This window comes from Petromyzon marinus, chromosome 78 (genome assembly GCF_048934315.1).
Source record: "Petromyzon marinus isolate PM22_M1 ecotype Great Lakes invasive population chromosome 78, UKy_Petmar_22M1.pri1.0, whole genome shotgun sequence".
Taxonomy (NCBI): domain Eukaryota; kingdom Metazoa; phylum Chordata; class Hyperoartia; order Petromyzontiformes; family Petromyzontidae; genus Petromyzon; species Petromyzon marinus.
The window spans coordinates 1,020,775-1,039,738 of NC_133744.1; the positions used below are offsets into that span (position 1 = coordinate 1,020,775).

Sequence of the window (18,964 nt, forward strand, 5' to 3'; positions counted from 1 at the left end):
GAGGAGCCTTTCAAAACCATCACTTTACCCTACATTGCTGGGATCACAAAAAAGATCTCCAAAATCTTGAATAAACACAAGATCCAGGTCCGTTTCAACACATTACATAAAATCCGTGATCTGGTTCCGTCTGTAAAAGATGTGATTCCGGACATACAATACCCTGGTGTCTACAAACTAAGTTGCCTCTGTGGTAGTAGTTACATTGGAGAAACCAAACGCCATGTCTCGGACCGCATTCGTGAACATAAAGCAGACCTTAAACACGGTAGGACCAACACCTCGGCCGTAGCAGATCATTGTTCTAATTCAGTAGGCTCACATGCCATTGACTTTTCCAAGGCGGAGGTTCTTTGTAAGCCATCTGGCTTCCATGAGAGATTCGTTCATGAGGCTATCCACATATACAAGCACAGAGACAATTTCAACCGAGAAGATGGATTCTATCTTAGCAATCATTGGAAAGATTTGATAAACCATTTCAGTTCTTAATTGATTGTTCACGCTTACAGTGGCTTTTAGACAGCATACATTATAAAAAATTTCGTCTCCCCCCTCCTCTTTTAAAAAAAAAAAAATAGATGGACTAGTCCTGGGCAAACTGCCAATGGCTGCGCGTGACGCCAACGTTCTTTATAAATAAATGTGCCGTTTTAAAAATAAATTTACGCAAACCGACACACCTGATGATGACCGTTTGAGTTATGGTCGAAACGTCGTGAGCATTTTTTTTTATTGTTTTATATATATTTTGTTATTTTGTTGTTTCTCTTCAACGTGACTTTACCGAAAAAACTAAGAATATGAATTACTGCAGTCACGAAAGCTTTAAATCAAAATTTAAAAACATCTGTTTAGTTCATCAATGCACGATATTTTGATTGTTTTAATAACTAGGGCAGTTTCAATGCTCTTGTCATTTGATTTGGTTTTGGTATGCAATGTCCTGTTGATTTGTGCATCATTGTAAATAAATAACAAAAAAACTACGATGTTCCGATCGCAACAAAAGCGTTCGTCATCACCCCATGCTGCTGACACTTGGGCTACACCCATTTAAACCTTTGTAAACAGTTGGCCTTTAGAGGCGTAACCCCTCTTCTCTCTCAACCTGATGATGAGCGCTTGTGTTGCGATCGAAACGTCTTAGTTTTTGTCATTTTTTTAAGCTATCTACGTGACTTTATGGAAAGACTCAAATAATATGAATAATGCATGTTGAACTTCTTATTTTGCGCCGAACATAGCCAACAGTTCTTATCTGATGTGCGAAAAGGAATCGGAGGGGCGGGGAAGGACGTCTTTAGCATGAGCAAATATTATAGGTGTTTGATGTGAGCAGAGATCACGAGTTTTTTTTGTCTGCAGAGATTATTAGTTTTGGTGTAAGCAGAGGGTATAAGTGTTTGGTGTGAGCAGAGATTATACATCTGTAGTGGAGTAGAAAATACACATGGGTAAATTGGCCATATACAGTACATACAAACAGTGTGGGTCATGTAAGGTTGGGCAGGTGATGAAGTCACGGGTGACGTAAACAAGCCAAAGTAATTAAGGGAGTCAAGGGACGAGGGCTGTGATTGGTCGAGAGGCTGTTAGCGTTAAGTGGCGGCGTCACGGTGTCTGGGCCGTTGGACAGGTGCAGAGCTGGCGGGAAAATGCCAGCGAGGCACGTGGCAATTAATTAAGGCTGATTGGAAAGGAGATAAAAGCGCTAGGTGATTTGGATGGCGAGGTAGTTGGCGAGAAGTGGAGAAAGCAGCGGTTAGAGAGAGATGCGAAGAGTGGAAGCCGGTAAGGGTTATTGGGAAATAGATTGAGAGCCGAACCCAGAGGACAATAAATAGCGATAGCGAGAGTTAGCGTTAGCAGAGTTGAGATTACGGCATAGGTAGGTACAGGGAGAGTTAGCGATAAACAAGTCACTGTGTGTGAAGAGATAGACAAGTCACTGTGTGTGAAGAGATAGACAAGTCACTGTGTGTGAGGAGATAGACAGAGTCAGTGCGTGTGAAGAGATAGACGAGTCACTGTGTGTGAGGAGATTGAGACAGAACCACTGTGTGTGCGGTGAAAGAAGAAGAGACTGTGTGTGGAGACAAGGAGTACGAGCAGACGGTGCTGAGAGGAATTCGAGTGTTCGAGTTGGTGGAGCGCGGAGAGGAGAAATTATAGTGTGTGTGTGTGAAATTATATAGTGTGTGTGTGTGTGAAATTATAGTGTGTGTGTGTGAAATTATATAGTGTGTGTGTGTGTGTGCGGAACGATGGAAATAAAAGTGACGGTGGAAGAAAGGCGATTGTCGTCGAGTGAATCCAAGGCACTACATTTGGTGTCAGAAAAAGTACGGATCATGCCACGATGTCAAAAAAAGTGGCAAAGAAAACAAATGTGCCAGTGGACTCAGGCGGCGACAGCGACAACGACGATGTACAGCCCGGCCAGATGGCCGGCAGTACTCCTGACCGGGACAGCGGTTCGGGTGGTGCTGAGGGCCCGGGATCGCCAGAGGATTGGCGAGTCCTCATGACCCAGTGGGAGGCCAGGATGGAGAAGTTGTCGGAGGAGTTCCGGAACTTTTTGACGGAGAACCGCATTCAACAACCAGTACCGGGTCTACCACCGGAGGTTGCCGCTCAGCCGGAGCGGGTGGAGGACTCTGACGACGAAGACGACCGGTCGGCGGGACCACCACGACGGCTACACGTACAACGATTTGAGGCCAAAGTCGGAGATTGGACGGCGTTCATACGAAGATTCCATGCGGCTTACGAGTCCCTGAATTGGACGGAGAGTGCCGCGTTACGAGCACTGCCGACGGCATTGGATGATGACTCCTTGGCAACTTTTAATGGACTCCCTCCCGCTGTCAGAAAAACATTGGACGGTGCTATTGCGGTAATGAGGAAAGTCTACGAGCCACGGTCGGTCGCCAAACATCGATTTCAACAGAGGAAACGGAAGGCAACGGAGTCCCCCCTGGCATTCCGCAGCGCCTTGCTGGCCCTCGCCCAGGTTGCGTACCCGGCGATGGACGAGGAGGGCTGGGACTCCCTGCTGCAGGAGAAGATGCTACAGCTGGCGAAGGAGCTGAAAGTCGTCTTGTCACTCCCGGACAAGGACGATGACGACGACGTGTCATCGTTGCTGATCGCCAGGAACATCCAAGTCAACCTTGACATGCGAGACGAACCAGCGGCGGCGGTGGCGCAGCCGTCGCTGACGACCCCTGCCGGGGCCGGGAGCACGGTGGCGGTGGCGGTGGACGAGACGCCGCCGATGGCAGCAGCGGCCGGGGTGTCGACCGGAGAACGACGGCGTCATCCAGGGGTGTATGGAGACGGCGTGCATCGGACATGCTACGAGTGCGGGCGGAGGGGTCATCTCGCCCAGGACTGCTGGAGACGGAGAGGTGGTCCTCCAAGGGCGCCGAACAACTACAGCGGGCGGTTCCCCCAAGACCAAGGATCCCGGGGTGAGTCGAGATGCATTCAATACAGGGCCGCCCTATCCACATCACTCATCCGCGTCATCTCAACCGTATTCATCGAGTTCGGATAGTACGCATGGCCGGGACACGTGAGGCGCATTGGTACATCGTGTGTTGGGGGCCGCGCCGGGATTGTCGGATGTGATGGCATGCATTCAATGTGTTATGGTACGGGTAATTGTAGATACCGGGGCGTCGGCGACTCTCATTTCGTTACAAACTTTTCGGTCGCTGCTGACGTCGCCTGGATCGTTGGGGCCGGTGAAAGGGTCATGCGTAGCGGCAAACGGGGGTAGTTTGGGCATTATGGGCTGCGGGGTTGCGAAAATTCAAATCTGTTGTCTTGCTTTTGGCAATTGCCCCTGAATGAGGAGTCAAGACCTAAAACGGCATTTCGGACACCACAAGGATTGTATCAATTTAACGTGCTCCCGATGGGACTCCAATCCGCGCCGGCGACCTTCCAGCGATTAATGGAACTCGTGTTGTCGGGCCTGCAGTGGGAGTCATGCTTGATATATCTAGATGATGTGATTGTTTTCAGTAGGAATTTCGATGAACATTTGCAATGACTGCGCGCCGTTTTTGGCAGAGTGCGACGCGCCAGATTGAAATTTAAACCACAGAAGTGCCAATTGTTAAGAACATCGGTGAAGTATTTGGGGCACGTCGTTAGCGCGTCAGGAGTGGCCACTGATCCGGAAAAGACGAGTTGTGTGCGAGCATGGCCAGTGCCGAGAACAGCAGGAGAAGTGCGTAGCTTTGTGGGCTTTGCGTCGTATTATCGGCGGTTCGTTAAGGATTTTGCCACGATTGCTCGACCATTGCATACGCTGACCGGGAAAGGTGTGAAGTTTCAATGGGGAATTGCAAAACAAAAATCGTTCGAAGCATTGCGGGCCGCACTGGCGGATGCACCGCCGTTGGGATACCCGGATTTTACGAAGCGATTTATACTTGACCCGGATGCCTGTGATACGGGCATAGGCGCGGTTTTGTCACAGATGGTTGAGGGCGTCGAGAGAGTGGTGGCATATGGCAGCCGGGTGTTATCGCCGGCGGAGCAAAAATACTGTGTGACGCATAGAGAATTGTTGGCGATTGTCCATTTTGTTCGGCAGTACCAACCGTATCTGTACGGCAGGGAATTTTTGATCCGCACTGATCACGCGGCATTACAGTACTCGCTATGCGTAGATCAGCTGTCGGGGCAGATGGCTCGCTGGCTTGAGACCCTCCAGGAGTACTCTTTCACGATCCAACATAGGAAAGGAACGCGCCATGTAAACGCGGATGCTTTGTCGAGGTTGCCGCGACCGGCTGAGACGTGTCGGTGCGCAGAGGGCTCGCTGCGTTGCGGCCCGCGGCTGCAGGAGGTTCCACAAACGGTCGCTGCAGCGGGTTCGGGAGTGCTAGGGATAATCCCTGGAGCAGAAATTGGATTGTTGGGGTTGTCATTGAAACAGTGGAAGCAACTGCAGGTAGAGGATTCCTCGCTGACCAGGATGAGGCTGCGTGCCTCTCGTTGAAGGGGATCGGAGGATCGCCCATTTTTGATGTTGACGGAGGGGTTGCTTGTTCGCTGGGATGTGGAAGCACAAAAATTTTGTATTGTTGTCCTGAGGGTGTTGCGGGGGAAACTCATTAACGAGATACATGATACATTGATGCATTTGGGGGAGAAGAAGACCGCGTTGACAGTGGGAATGTGCGCGGATGAAAGTGCCGGCACGGCCATATCGTGTCCCATTGCAATCGATTCAAGTTTCGAGAGTGAACGAAATTGTGGCACTAGATATTTTGGGTCCGTTCCCCGTCACCCCCCGAGGGCACAAATATTTGCTCGTCGGCGTGGAATACTTAACTAGTTGGCCAATGGCATGGCCGCTAGTAGACCAGTCAGCGACGTCGATCGCTGAGGCTTTCTTGAAAGGGTACGTCTTAGATAAGGGGGCCCCAGAACAATTGCTTACTGACCAAGGCAGAAATTTTTCATCGAAATTGATTGAAGACGTGCGTGACTTGCTGGGGACCAAAAAGATCCGGACGTCCCCGTACCACCCGCAGACTGACGGGATGGTCGAGCGGCTGCATAGGACGCTGACGTCCATGCTTTGTCACCAAGTAAACACCGCTCAAGATGATTGGGACCTGCATGTTGCAGCGACGCTGGCCGTGTATAGATTGGCCCCACATGCCTCAACGGGGTACTCGCCATTTTTTTCTAATGTATGGACGGGAACCAGAAGCACCGGCTATTGTTAAATTGGGAATTCGGAAGTGAGAGAAATCTACGACGGTGCCTGCTCCAATGCAGGTGACTTTAGACCGTCTGAGGGAAACCCGGGAGGCTGCATTGAAAAATACGGCACGACGACCAACCGCTAACGAAAGATTGTACGGCAGGCAGCGGCCATGAGAGCCATGGAGTGTTGGAGATAAAGCCTTGTTGCACTGCCCCATGGTGCCGGTGGGAACGTCCCCGAAGTTTCACCGCCCCTGGCAGGGGCCCGTTGATATTGTGGAGGTTTTACGGGATCAGAGTGTGCGAATAAAATTCGGTCGTCGGACATGGTTTGTTCACCCGTCGCGCCTGAAGAAATTTGTGTTACCATATGACGCGTCATCCCCCATCTGAGAGCGGCCTGTATTGGATGTGCCCGACGAACCTGTGGGGAGATCACAAGTGTGTGTGTCCCAGAGATCTGCCCCCCGTGTGCCAGCAGGATCGCCCCTTTTGGGCAGAGTTGCTGACCGGACGCCGACTGAACGGCCACAGATCCGGACCAATGTCTGTCCCGACCGGGAACGATGGACAGCCCCGCCAGCAGAATGTCACTGGGACAGTGATGGGCGCAGGGTGGAGCCCAGGAGCGCCCCTCATTGGCGAGATGAGCGAGGCCCTCCCTTATCGCAGGGTGTCCCGTGCAAGGGAGATTGGCCGGCAGCGGGAACCCGTTCCAGGAGAAGTACACTACGTTGACTTTGGGGGGTTTGGGGATTCTGTATAAAGGTGTTGTGTGAGTGTCGTTGTGTGGTGCGTAGCGGGTGGTTGTACAAAATGTTTATGTGTTGCGAGTGCGTTCTGTATATATGTTATCATCGTTCCGTCCTCTTCACTCCACTACTCCAACTCGAGTATAGCGTAGCCGGGGGCGGCTAGGTTCTTTCATCACGGGGGGGGTGATGTAGTGGAGTAGAAAATACACATGGGTAAATTGGCCATATACAGTACATACAAACAGTGTGGGTCATGTAAGGTCGGGCAGGTGATGAAGTCACGGGTGGCGTAAACAAGCCAAAGTAATTAAGGGAGTCAAGGGACGAGGGCTATGATTGGTCGAGAGGCTGTTAGCGTTAAGTGGCGGCGTCATGGAGTCTGGGCCGTTGGACAGGTCCGGAGCTGGCGGGAAAATGCCAGCGAGGCACGTGGCAACTAATTAAGGCTGATTGGAAAGGGGAAAAAACGCTAGGTGATTTGGACGGCGAGGGAGTTGGCGAGAAGTGGAGACAGCAGCGGGTAGAGAGAGATGTGAAGAGGGGAGCCGGCAAGTGTTAGTGGGAAATAGATTGAGAGCCGAACTCAGAGGAAAATAAATAGCGATAGTGAGAGTTAGCATTAGCAGAGTGGAGATTACGGTATAGGTAGGTACAGGGAGAGTTAGCGATAGACAAGTCACTGTGTGTGAAGTGATAGACAAGTCACTGTGTGTGAGGAGATAGACAAGTCAGTGTGTGAAGAGATAGTCAAGTCACTGTGTGAGGAGATAGACAGGTCACTGTGTGTGAAGAGATAGACGAGTCACTGTGTGTGAAGAGATAGACAGGTCACTGTGTGTGAAGAGATAGACAAGTCACTGTGTGTGAAGAGATAGACAGAGTCACTGCGTGTGAAGAGATAGACGAGTCACTGTGTGTGAGGAGATAGAGATAGAACCACTGTGTGTGCGGTGAAAGAAGAAGAGACTGTGTGGGGAGACAAGGAGTATGAGCGGACGGTGCTGAGGGGAATTCGAGTGTTCGAGTTGGCGGAGCGCGGAGAGGAGAAATTATAGTGTGTGTGTGTGTGTGAAACTATATATAGTGTGTGTGTGTAACTATAAAGTGTGTGTGTGTGTGTGCGAAACGATGGAAATAAAAGTGACGGTGGAAGAAAGGCGATTGTCGTCCGAGTGAATCCAAGGCACTACACATCCATACATAAAAGTTATTGGGTTAGATCGAGTAAGTATGAATGTGTCGTGACCCTCCACCACCTGACACTGTCAGTAAGGTTCGTCACGTAAGCAACCCGCCGATTAGTAACTAGTTAAGCCCACTCGTGTGTTGGAGAGTTAATGTTGTGGATTTACTCTGTCGGGTGGTGGAAGGTTACGACTCATTTATACTTAGGCTATCTAACCCAAAAACCTTTCTTATGAATAGTATTGGTCGCGAAAGCCTACATGCTAAACAGAGAGTATAAGTGTTTGGTGTTTTTTTAGCCAGTCTATTCTCTCGTTACGAATTGAGCAGGAGACAGGATGGATGAACTAAACGAGCCCTGCTTTGTGCAGTCAGCCGCACCCCTCACTCACGTACATTGCAAACACCATAAAGTCCGCCGGGATTTCAAAGCATCACATTTACAGCTTAACCACCGGCTAAAGGTTGCAGGTTCGATGTGGAATGTTGCATTGGCAGTCGTGCACATGCACAATTATCACATTCGTCAATGACACTGCCTTAAAATAAAATAATAACTTTACTACAATTCAGTTCACTTTTCAAAAGGCAGGGGAAAGTTGCAGTGACTATACATGAACAACAACTCTCATTTACCACCAAGTGGCGGTGACATCACCATGGCGCTTGTGCCAGGCTAGGGGCACCTGCAGGTTGTCAAGTGAAGTTTGCTAAGCTCCGTGTTGACAGTAGGTCACTTGACAGACTCAAATGCCATGGGTTAACTCAGGTAACTGGCAGATGCACCACCTGTGGTCCTCAATGTTTTAAATTTCGGCGTTTAAATGAGCAATCTACATTGTTCATTTCACTCTCCAAAAGGCAGGGGTAACTTTTCGTTACTCGCCTACACGATTTCTTACACAAATTTACCAACTGTTGAGGCAAGTTGTGTTAGCGAGTACTGGCACGGCACTCAATCAGAACCCAAATCTTGCAACCCTGTTAATTTTTCCAATTGCACACTGAGCAGCGTGGTGAAGTATGGTTAACAACCTCCACGACCCACATGGCGTGTGTGAAATAGGAGGTCTTCCTTTATTGAGCAGTGTTTTAATTTAAAATGTCTTGAAATTGTATGTGTAACCAGGGTTTAAGTTACCATTAAGAGTTATCAGGGTGGCTGATCAATGAGAGGAGGTAGCATATAACTGAGTAGCCACATTCGTTATTCATAGAGAGATGTAGAATTGTAGCTATTTTTCAGAAGCGACCTGGCTATCACAAATAATGGCTCGTCAAAGTGGCTTCTAATGTGGACATTTATAGCAACCAGTTACTCTAAAAACGTGATGTTGATTATAAATGTGGATTAAAAAAACGAAGACCCGAAGAAAAATCTATGCGACCATGGGGAGAGAGAGAGAAAAAAACCGAAAACTCCAAATATACAGGCAAGAGGATCGTATCGAACTCACGACCCCCTGTATACCAGGCAAGGTATTTAACATATCCAACTATGGATGGGGCAGAAACGTTTCTGAATGACGTAAAGAAGTGATGATGCAATCCCTCCTGTCGGCATATATGAGGCGCTCCATCGAGTGAACGAGCCAGACGAGATTTGGTGATCGTGAGTGATCAATAATCTGGTATTGATTGTTATCATTAACCCAGTGACATGGCAAGTCCTGCTCCTGCAACCACGCAGCAGGAGCAACAGCCACCACCACTCGATGTTGATGAGTTACTCAAGTGCGGGACTCCTAAACCTCTACAATTTATAGTGACAGATGAGAAGGGCATGTTTTATGTCGACCCTAATACGGCAAAGATCATCACAGCCATCAAAAAGCCGCTCGTAGTCGTTTCCATCGTGGGCAAGTACCGGACCGGCAAGTCTTTCTTCATGAACCGCCTGGCGGGGTCAAACACCGGTAAGTGATTCGGCAAGATTTGAGTTAATAAAAAATTCACAAATCTAGATTGAAAACGCATTTTCTTAGAACTGCGTGTTGTGTTTAGTTTGTTGTCCTTGCACCACACCTCCGATCAGCATAGTTGGCTGGCTACGTACGGTGTGAAAGGTCAACATTAATACACTACAATGCACTTCTACATCACACTAACATACACTCGATTAGCAGGGTTGGCTATGTACGTTGCGAAAGAAGTCCAACATATACAAACCCCAGGAGACAGCGTATTATTTTTGCTCAGTTTAGGATCTTTTGACTAAGAGGTATGTACTTACACAAGCCTAAACTTACACAAAGTGCATCTATAAGCGTACAGACTGTTTAAGAAAGTGCTGTTAGTGAATACCTATTTCGGCCGAGACGGGGTGGTTTGACCAGCACCATGCATGGCCGACCTCGTTGTATATTGGTTTCTGTGGGAGTGTGTAATTGTAAACAGCTATATTCAATCAGACTGGCGGCTAATTAAAAAATGGGTGAGAGACAGCATTCATTGCTCCAGGGTGTGCCTGAACAATTAGACGCATGCTGTCGCTTCGGCCCAAATTGTATGAATGTTGAACTTCTTTAGCACCGTACACAGCCAACCATGGTCATCAGAGGTGTGGGGAAAGGACGACAAACTAAACTCAAAAAGCAGTTTTAAAGAAATGACTTTTCACTTTAGTATAGTGGTGTAGTGTATACTAGTGTAGTCTTTAATAGTGTAGTGCATTCGTTTAGTAGTGGATAGTCGTGTAGTGTATATCAGTGGAAAATAGAGTAGTGTATCGTATAGAATGCTATTGTGGTGCAATTTAGTGTATAGTAGTATAGCGTATAATTAAGTTTGTTATGTGTTTGTTGAACCTCTTTAGCACCGTAGGTAGCCAACCGTGTTACTCGGAGGTGTGGGAGGACGAAAAACTAAACTCAAAAAGCAGCTAGAAAGAAATTAGTTTTCGATTTAGTACTGTATAGTGGTGTAGTGTATAAGTGAAGTAGTTTATAATAGTGTAGTGTATATTAATGTAGTATGTAATAGTATAGTGGTGTAGTTAATTGTGTATTAGTGGTGTAAAGTGTTGTGGAAATGTTGATCTATGTTGAACTTCTTTGGCACCGTACGTAGCCAACCGTGATAATCAGAGGCGTGGGGGAAGGACAAAAAACGAAACATAGCAAGAAGCAGCAGTTCTAAAGCAATGCGTTTTCAATTTAGATTATATGTGTGCACAACTCTAGTGGATTCCTAGTGATGAGGCAATCTCATGACGACCCCGCGTAAACAGGTGTTGAGATTATTTATAGTATTTGGCTGCTGCTTAAATTTCCACGTGATGAGTCACTTCGTTGAGCTATCCTTAAATAAGCTAATAGCTCAGTGGTCTTTACTTGGTAAAATATAAATAGTGATTTGTTTACCTTTCTTGTACTTTGCACTCCTCTTGTGATTTGGTTTGTGCTGTTGATGTTAACTTTCTGACTCGCCCCTACTGGACATCTGTGAAAAATCTCTTTATTGCTCATCGGATCCCTCCAATATAAATAAATATTCTGATTCTGAATTGAGCACACCCGATACTGACTCTTGACTCAGGCACACTCAGTGCCCACACTATATCAAGCACACATAGTGCTTTCCCTTGACACCACTAATTATACCTGGCATAATTTACAAAACAGATTGATGCAATTTTGTAGCTATAATGTGATCTATTTATTCGTTTTGTATAACGTCATTCATGCAAATTAATTATCTCAATCGCTAAGGAATCGCAAGCTGCAAGGTGGTGAGCTGGCGCATAGACTTTAGCAACATCAGCAAGGATGAGCCTTTTGAACTCTCTAAATTAAAAAAGAACAGAGATGACATTATCATCCTCTCAGCCGACAAGGGCAATGCCACTATCATGGAAAAACCACTTACAACAACAAAATTCAGGACTTTGTTCATGATGGCAGCTATACCAAAATCAACAGAGATCCCACCAACCGCCGAGCCACAAAAAAACAACAATATCATCACTTAATCGACTTCACTAATCGATCAGACCAAGCAGAGCTCCCTAAAACCTTCAGCTGCTAGACAACCCTTATAAAAGAAGGTACCCCATTCCGTCCTATCATTAACTCACCCACCTACAAACTGGCACGATTTCTGTCTGAGACCCTGCTTCCTTTCACGGTTAAGTCCACCTCAGCTGTACTTAACTCAGCTCACTTGTTTTCTCTAATCAAGGACATCTCACTGTCTCCAGATGATTTGCTTGTCAGTTTCGATGTAGTCTCTCTGATCACCAAATGTACCTGTACTTGATACCATTGCAATCATTGAAGACTTGGTCCAACAAGGACTAAATCCAGATGTACCAACTTTGGTAAGGCACTGCCTTACCAACACATATTTCATCTGGTATGGTACATTTTACAAACATAATGAGGGTACCCCAATGGGTTCTCCATTATCGCCAGTGGTAGAGAATGTTTGCATGGATAAATTTGAAACAGATGCCATCCACCCTACGTCCTTCCTTGTGGAAGAGATACGTAAATGACACATTCGTCAACTGGCCACATGGCCTGCAGGCACTGAACCAATTTCTCAACCACATCAATTTCATACACCTGTCTGTCAAATTCACCATGGAAGTGGAAAAGGATGGCAAGCTGCCATTCCTGGATGTTTTGATCGAGAAGAGACCTGATGGCTCGTTGGGACATTCGGTCTACAGGAAAGCCACCCACATGGATGCCTATCTAAAACGTGACTCCCACCACCATCCAGCCCAGAAGAATTCCCTCATCAAAACACTACACCATAGGGCCCGTTGCATCTCCGACCAGAACCACCTAGCCAGTGAGTTGAAGCATGTACACCAAGCCCTCAGGATGAACGGATACTAGGACCGTACAATCTGCAAAGCTGCCTCCCCAGCCATTGGTGGACAACCATCTGAGGATCCAACCAAAACCATCACTTTACCGTACATAGCAGGGGTTACCAAAAAGATTTCCAAAATCTTAAACAAACACAAGATCCAGGTTCATTTCAACACAGTACACAAAATCCGTGATTTAATCCCATCTATAAAGGATGTGATTCCTGACATGCAATACCCTGATTTCTACAAACTGAGTTGTGATTGTGGCAGCAGTTACATTATGGAAACAAAACGGCATGTCTCGGACCGCGTTCATGAACACAAGGCAGATCTGAAACACGGTAGGACCAATACCTCTGCCGTTGCTGACCATTGTTTTAACGCTGTGAGCTCACACGAAATTGATTTTTACAAGACGGAGGTACTCTGCAAACCTACCGGCTATATTTAAGAGATTTGTTCATGAAGCCATCTAGATATATAAACACAGACACAACTTCAACCGAGAAGAGGGGTACAAACTGAGCAATTATTGGAAGGACGTTATTAATCACATTCCTGCCGAGGGAGCTGGTAGGAACGTTGGGTTGCTCGGCCCCTCCTCACCCTCCCCACCCAGCCTCTCCCTACCCTCTCCACCTAGCCCCACCCCACCCTTTTTTGGATGCACGACGGACGGTCGGACACAATAATCCCCTGTGGGCTGGTGTAACCAGGAGGTTCCTACCAGTACCAGGTAAAGTCTTAACTGACTGTGATGTTTCCATCCTACCTGCCTATGTCAGCTGTTATTTCCGACTCTCTGTGTGTCTCTTTCTCTCTCTATGCCTCACTCTTAGATCTATCACATGTCCTTTGGATTGCACTCTCATGCTCACGTGTCCTTTGGATTGCACTCTCATGCTCACGTGTCCTTTGGATTGCACTCTCATGTTCATGTCCTTTCCACTGCACTCTCATGGTGCCAATCTCTCATTAACGCTGCTGTTGTGCGTATGAGACTTCACCAATTTAAGTATTTGCATGAATTTTCATGATACTCTTATGCGGCGAAAGAAGCTCATTCATGCTAATCCCCCTCCCTAATCCCTCTCTCCCTAATCTCCCCCATTAACACAACTGACATGCTTGTGTCCGTGGGTTGAATTCCTTTCCAGCTCAGACTCCGCTTGCTTGCCCATTGCCACATATACAGTATAACCTTGTTGTAACTGTCCTCTCGCTGGTTCAACAGTTCAACTGCTGGATTATATATTTTTTCAGCCTGAGGACGACCGCTTGTGTTGCGATCCAAACGTCATGATATAATATATTTGATTTTATATCTAAGTGACTTTACCGAAAGAACCAAAGAGTATGAGACATCACCAATTCAAGTATTTACATGAATTTTCTTGAACATAATTTGCTGACATGCCGAATCCTCCCTAACTAAAAATATTTGGCTGAAATGTTGGCTATGACACTGCAATTGTAATTTAAGTCCCGTATAAAAACACATCTTAAAAAAAACGTTCCTCTAATTAGCTTTGTTCCTCTCTTGCCCTCATTTTCCACCAGTTTATTTCTTTATTATCTTTGTCCTTCTCAGAATGGCGCCTTGAGACATTTTGAAAGGTATATAATAAGAGCAATTTATCGTAATAACAATTATGAATTAAAACTACGACTTTAATACTGCAATACTGCTCATGTATGTTCTTTAAAACTACAGGTTTCTCACTTGGACGTACTATAAAAGCTCAAACCAAAGGCATCTGGGTATGGCCAAGACCCCACCCTGATAATGACAAGTACCTCCTGCTGCTGGACACAGAGGGACTGGGCGATGTGCATAAGGTAAAAACTTTGATTTTCATGCATTACGGCCGCCAGTGTGGAGGATGCAAAATAACATCACCTGATACGTACAGTGCGAAAGAAGTTCAACTTACACCAATCTATGCATAAAAATGTTTTCAGAGGGCAAAACATTTTACAAGGAAGAAATATCATTGATGTGGAAGGATTCTGTAATTATTTCCAACATTAATTTGTCATCGGAAGTATCTAATTAGCAATAACAACATAACTTTTTAAGACAAGACCTAATTTATGCACAACTTTCATTTGTCGTCATTTTTAAAGGGCTGGAGACATTCTCTTCCCGCCATTTTAGACACTGAGGGCAGAGCTATGGTATTAGGGTAAGATGCATTTTGTGATTGTTCCCTTTTTTCATTGTTATGAAAGCATTTTATTGTTATGAGACCATTATATTTCAGATCATCTTTAACTACACACGTTAGTAAGGTGCCGTATATGTAAATTTACTACACTTGGTACATGGTGTGATGCCACGAGAAACGTAAATGATGCCATACTCTTTGTTTCTCCCCCATTAACACAGCGCAGTTGGCAGAGCTGCAGCTCATGTTACACATATACATGACAATAACTTACTAATCCCCCTAGTCTCCCTGCCTAATCTCTCCCATCAACATAGTGCTAATCTCTCATTAACACTGCTGTCATGCGCATATGCTGGGATGAGACTCTTACACGGCGACGGAAGCTCATTTCTTGCAAATCTCTCTCCCTAATCTCCCCCATTAACACAACTGACGTGCTTGTGTCCGGGGATGGAATTCCTTTCCAGCTTAGACCCCGCTTGCTTGCCCATTGCATATAAATAATCTCCTTGTTGTAACAGCTTTCTCACTGGTTCAGAAGTTACACTGCTCGATTGTTTTTTTCCGCCTGAGGATGACCGCTTATATTGCGATCGAAACGTCGTGATATATTATTATTGGTTTTATTAATTTTTTCTACCTACGTGACTTTACCGAAAGAAGCAAAGAGTATGGATTCCTGCAGTCACGAAAGCTTAAAATCAAAATTGTAAATTACGCCATTTGGTGTAGAGCAGTGGTTCTTAACCTGGGTTCGATCGAACCCCAGGGGTTCGGTGAGTCGATCTCAGGGGTTCGGCAGAGCCCCCGCCACGGAGGTCCGGACACACTTGAATTATTGTGTAAATTTGTGATGACACACACGGCCCGCTTGGCCATCACTGGCTGCAGATGATCATGCTACACTGCTTGGCCAATCAGCGCTGCGGGGAATTTAGTGCGTACTCAGTAGTCAACGTGTGACTGTTGTTGTCGTACGTCGTGTGATTTCTTTAATATTTTATCCATACTAACTATGTCGGGCAAAAGAAGAAAGTGGTCGGACGAATATGTACAACATGGATTCTCATGTATCATGGAACGTGATGGGAGTGAGCGTCCTATCTGCATGATTTGCAACGCCAAGTTGAGCAACTCTAGTCTTGCACCGGCAAAACTAAAGGAACACTTCTTGAAGCTGCATGGAGACGGGGAATACAAGAACACAACACTTGCTGAATTCAGGGTGAAGAGAGCCAGATTCGATGAAAGGGCCACTCTGCCTGCTCTTGGATTTGTACCTGTTAACAAACCGATCCTGACAGCATCGTACGAAGTTGCTTACCTGATCGCAAAGCAGGGCAAGCCACACACCATTGGTGAAACACTTGTGAAACCAGCTGCATTAAAGATGGCGAATCTGATACTCGGAACAGCGGCCGAAGGTAAATGATCCCAAATTCCCCTTTCAAATGACACCGTCAGTGACAGAATAGAAGACATGAGTAAAGACATCTTGGCTCAAGTAGTCGCGGATCTGATTTCAAGCCCGGCAAAATTCAGCCTTCAACTCGACGAAACCACAGACGTTTCTGATCTAAGCCAGCTTGCTGTTTTTGTACGCTATGTGAAAGACGACATGATAAAAGAATAGTTTTTATTTTGTAAGCCTCTTACAACAACAACGAAGGCAGCCGATGTGAAGAAGCTTGTGGATGACTTCTTCAGAGACAACAATCTTTCATGGGATATGGTTTCTGCAGTTTGTACGGACGGAGCTCCAGTAATGCTGGGAAGAAAGTCTGGTTTTGGTGCGCTAGTAAAGGCCGATGCACCACACATCATTGTGACGCATTGTATTCTGCACAGGCATGCGTTGGCAACAAAAACCTTACCTCCAAAAATGGCAGAAGTATTAAAAACTGTGGTGGAATGTGTGAACTATGTGCGAAAAAGTGCTCTGAGGCACCGCATCTTCAGTGAGCTGTGTAAAGAAATGGGCTCTGAATTTGAGGTACTTCTGCTCCATTCTAATATTCGGTGGTTATCCCGGGGACAGGTGCTGAATCGTGTTTTTGCCATGCGTGTGGAATTAGCCCTGTTTTTGCAAGAGCACCAACACTGCCATGCAGATTGCTTCAAAAATCCTGAGTTCATTCTCATTTTAGCGTACATGGCTGATATATTCGCAGCTCTCAATCATCTCAATCAGCAGATGCAGGGTGGTGGAGTCAATATCATGGAAGCGGAAGAACACCTGAAGGCTTTTCAAAAAAAGCTACCGTTATGGAAACGACGAACAGAGAACAATAACTTCGCAAACTTCCCGCTTCTGGACGACTGTGCAAGTAAGATCGAAGATGGTGTCTGGAATCGGAGATATTTCTGTATCCACGGAACTGAAGCAAACAATTGCCACGCACTTAGATGAGCTTGCAAAGTCTCTCGACGGATATTTCCCTACAAGAGAGTCATATCCAGCATGGATGAGACAGCCGTTCACGTTTGCTGTTGAAACAGCAGATGTCAATGATGAATTCCTCGACGAAATCATTGAAATTCAGCAGAGCCAGGTTCAACAGCAACTCTTCAGAACAACAACGCTCTCAACGTTTTGGTGTCGACAAATGAACAAGTATCCAGTTATTGCTAAGAAAGCCCTGGATTTTTTATACCATTTGTTACAACATATCTTTGTGAGCAATCCTTTTCGAGGATGCTGGACATAAAAACGAAGAAAAGGAACAGACTTTGCTGTGAAAATGACATGAGAGTGGCACTTGCCAAGGTGAAGCCACGCATATCTGAACTAATCTCTCAAAGGCAACAGCAGAAGTCACATTGATTTCCAGGTATGTAATTTGTTGTGAGTTTATGCATTGTGTTGGTTTTATTCTTTGAACAAGGTAATGTTCATGCACGGCTCATTTTGTGTACCAGTAAAAAACATATCTATGTCTTGAATTTGAAAAAAATCACATTTTATTTTTCACTAAAGAGGGGTTCGGTGAATGCGCATATGAAACTGGTGGGGTTCGGTACCTCCAACAAGGTTAAGAACCACTGGTGTAGAGCCTTGCCTGCCTTGGTTAGTACGGTAAATCCATTTAGTGCTGGGTTTTGCGACCATTATTTTGTGAAATTGGTGATTCAGTGCTTGTTCAGTATATATTTTCGTTGGCTTAAATCAGTAACAAATTCTCTGATATGGTGAGGCCCGAATTCACAAGGGCTCAGGTTGAGCTCAAAAACGACTTGCGTGATTTCAGGTGGAAAATTCAATTGAGACTACTCGTCTCTTGAGCTCTCACCTAGTTAAATACCTACACGTTATCAACAGAAGGTGTATACTGGATTAATTGCACTTGGAGCAAATGCTATATTGGGCAAACAAGACGAATGATCAGCACAAGACTAAAATAACACCAAATAAATATTAAATAATCCCAAATACAGCTGTCGGTAGTGGCAGAACACGCTTGCCAACAAGGACACTCAATTGATTTTGATAATAATGTTGAAGTTCTGTGCAAAATTCGTTACTACTGGCCAAGAACAATAACAAAATATATCAAAATTGAGAGAAATAAAAATAATTTAACAGTTCGGATAGCTACAGACTTTGTGCTGCTTGGAAGCAAATCATTGTGTAAAAAGCATGCCTACAGGCCACCATACTTCAATAGGGAGTAGCATTGAACAATAACAGGTACGGCTATTTTAGTGCACACAATCGACAGGAGGCAAAAAACAAAGGGCTTGCATAATGCGCATTGATTACCATGTAAATAACCCAACCGGCAATGGTTACCCATAGTCATTCATATGTATCCATTAATCTCCCTCCCAATTCACGCAAGAAGAGCACACAAGTAATGTCACCACATCTACCCCTCTATTTAAGAAACGATACAGGAGGATTTATCCACAAATCTGGCTGTTGCCTGATTAAGCTAGTTGTAATTACTGGCATCATACTCAGATTGCAAATGTTGTGGCTTTACTCTCCAATGTATTTGGCATGTTCTGTTTACGTAACAAACCTTACTAATTTGCTGTCAGGTGGTGGCGAGTTTAACGACACATTTTTATATTTACGTGATCTAACCCCCAAAAAACTGTATTATAAACATACTTTATATTGGCTTTGCAGTTGTATTTATGGAAAGTTACTTGCAGTCTGCAGATCTCAGGAGGAATGTTTGGTAGCAATCCTCACTACAAAATGACATTTATAAATAGTTAACCATTTACAAAAAGTGAATAACCACATGGTCATTACATAAAGAAAGTAGCACAAATATGAAAGGTATCAG

The 18,964-nt window shown here is 45.5% G+C and overlaps 2 protein-coding genes across 2 annotated transcripts in view; one reads left to right on the forward strand and one right to left on the reverse strand.

Moving 5' to 3' along the window:
• LOC142907390 (uncharacterized) overlaps nucleotides 1–18,964 on the reverse strand; it is a 366,512-nt gene that overhangs the window by 215,927 nt on the left and 131,621 nt on the right. The window lies entirely within an intron of this gene.
• LOC142907340 (guanylate-binding protein 3-like) overlaps nucleotides 9,151–18,964 on the forward strand; it is a 50,784-nt gene continuing 40,970 nt past the window's right edge. Inside the window, exons 1-2 of the mRNA XM_076056760.1 lie at nucleotides 9,151–9,592; nucleotides 14,213–14,337. Coding sequence (XP_075912875.1) covers nucleotides 9,337–9,592; nucleotides 14,213–14,337 — 381 coding nt within the window. The 5' untranslated portion in view covers nucleotides 9,151–9,336. The remainder of the gene's footprint in view (nucleotides 9,593–14,212; nucleotides 14,338–18,964) is intronic.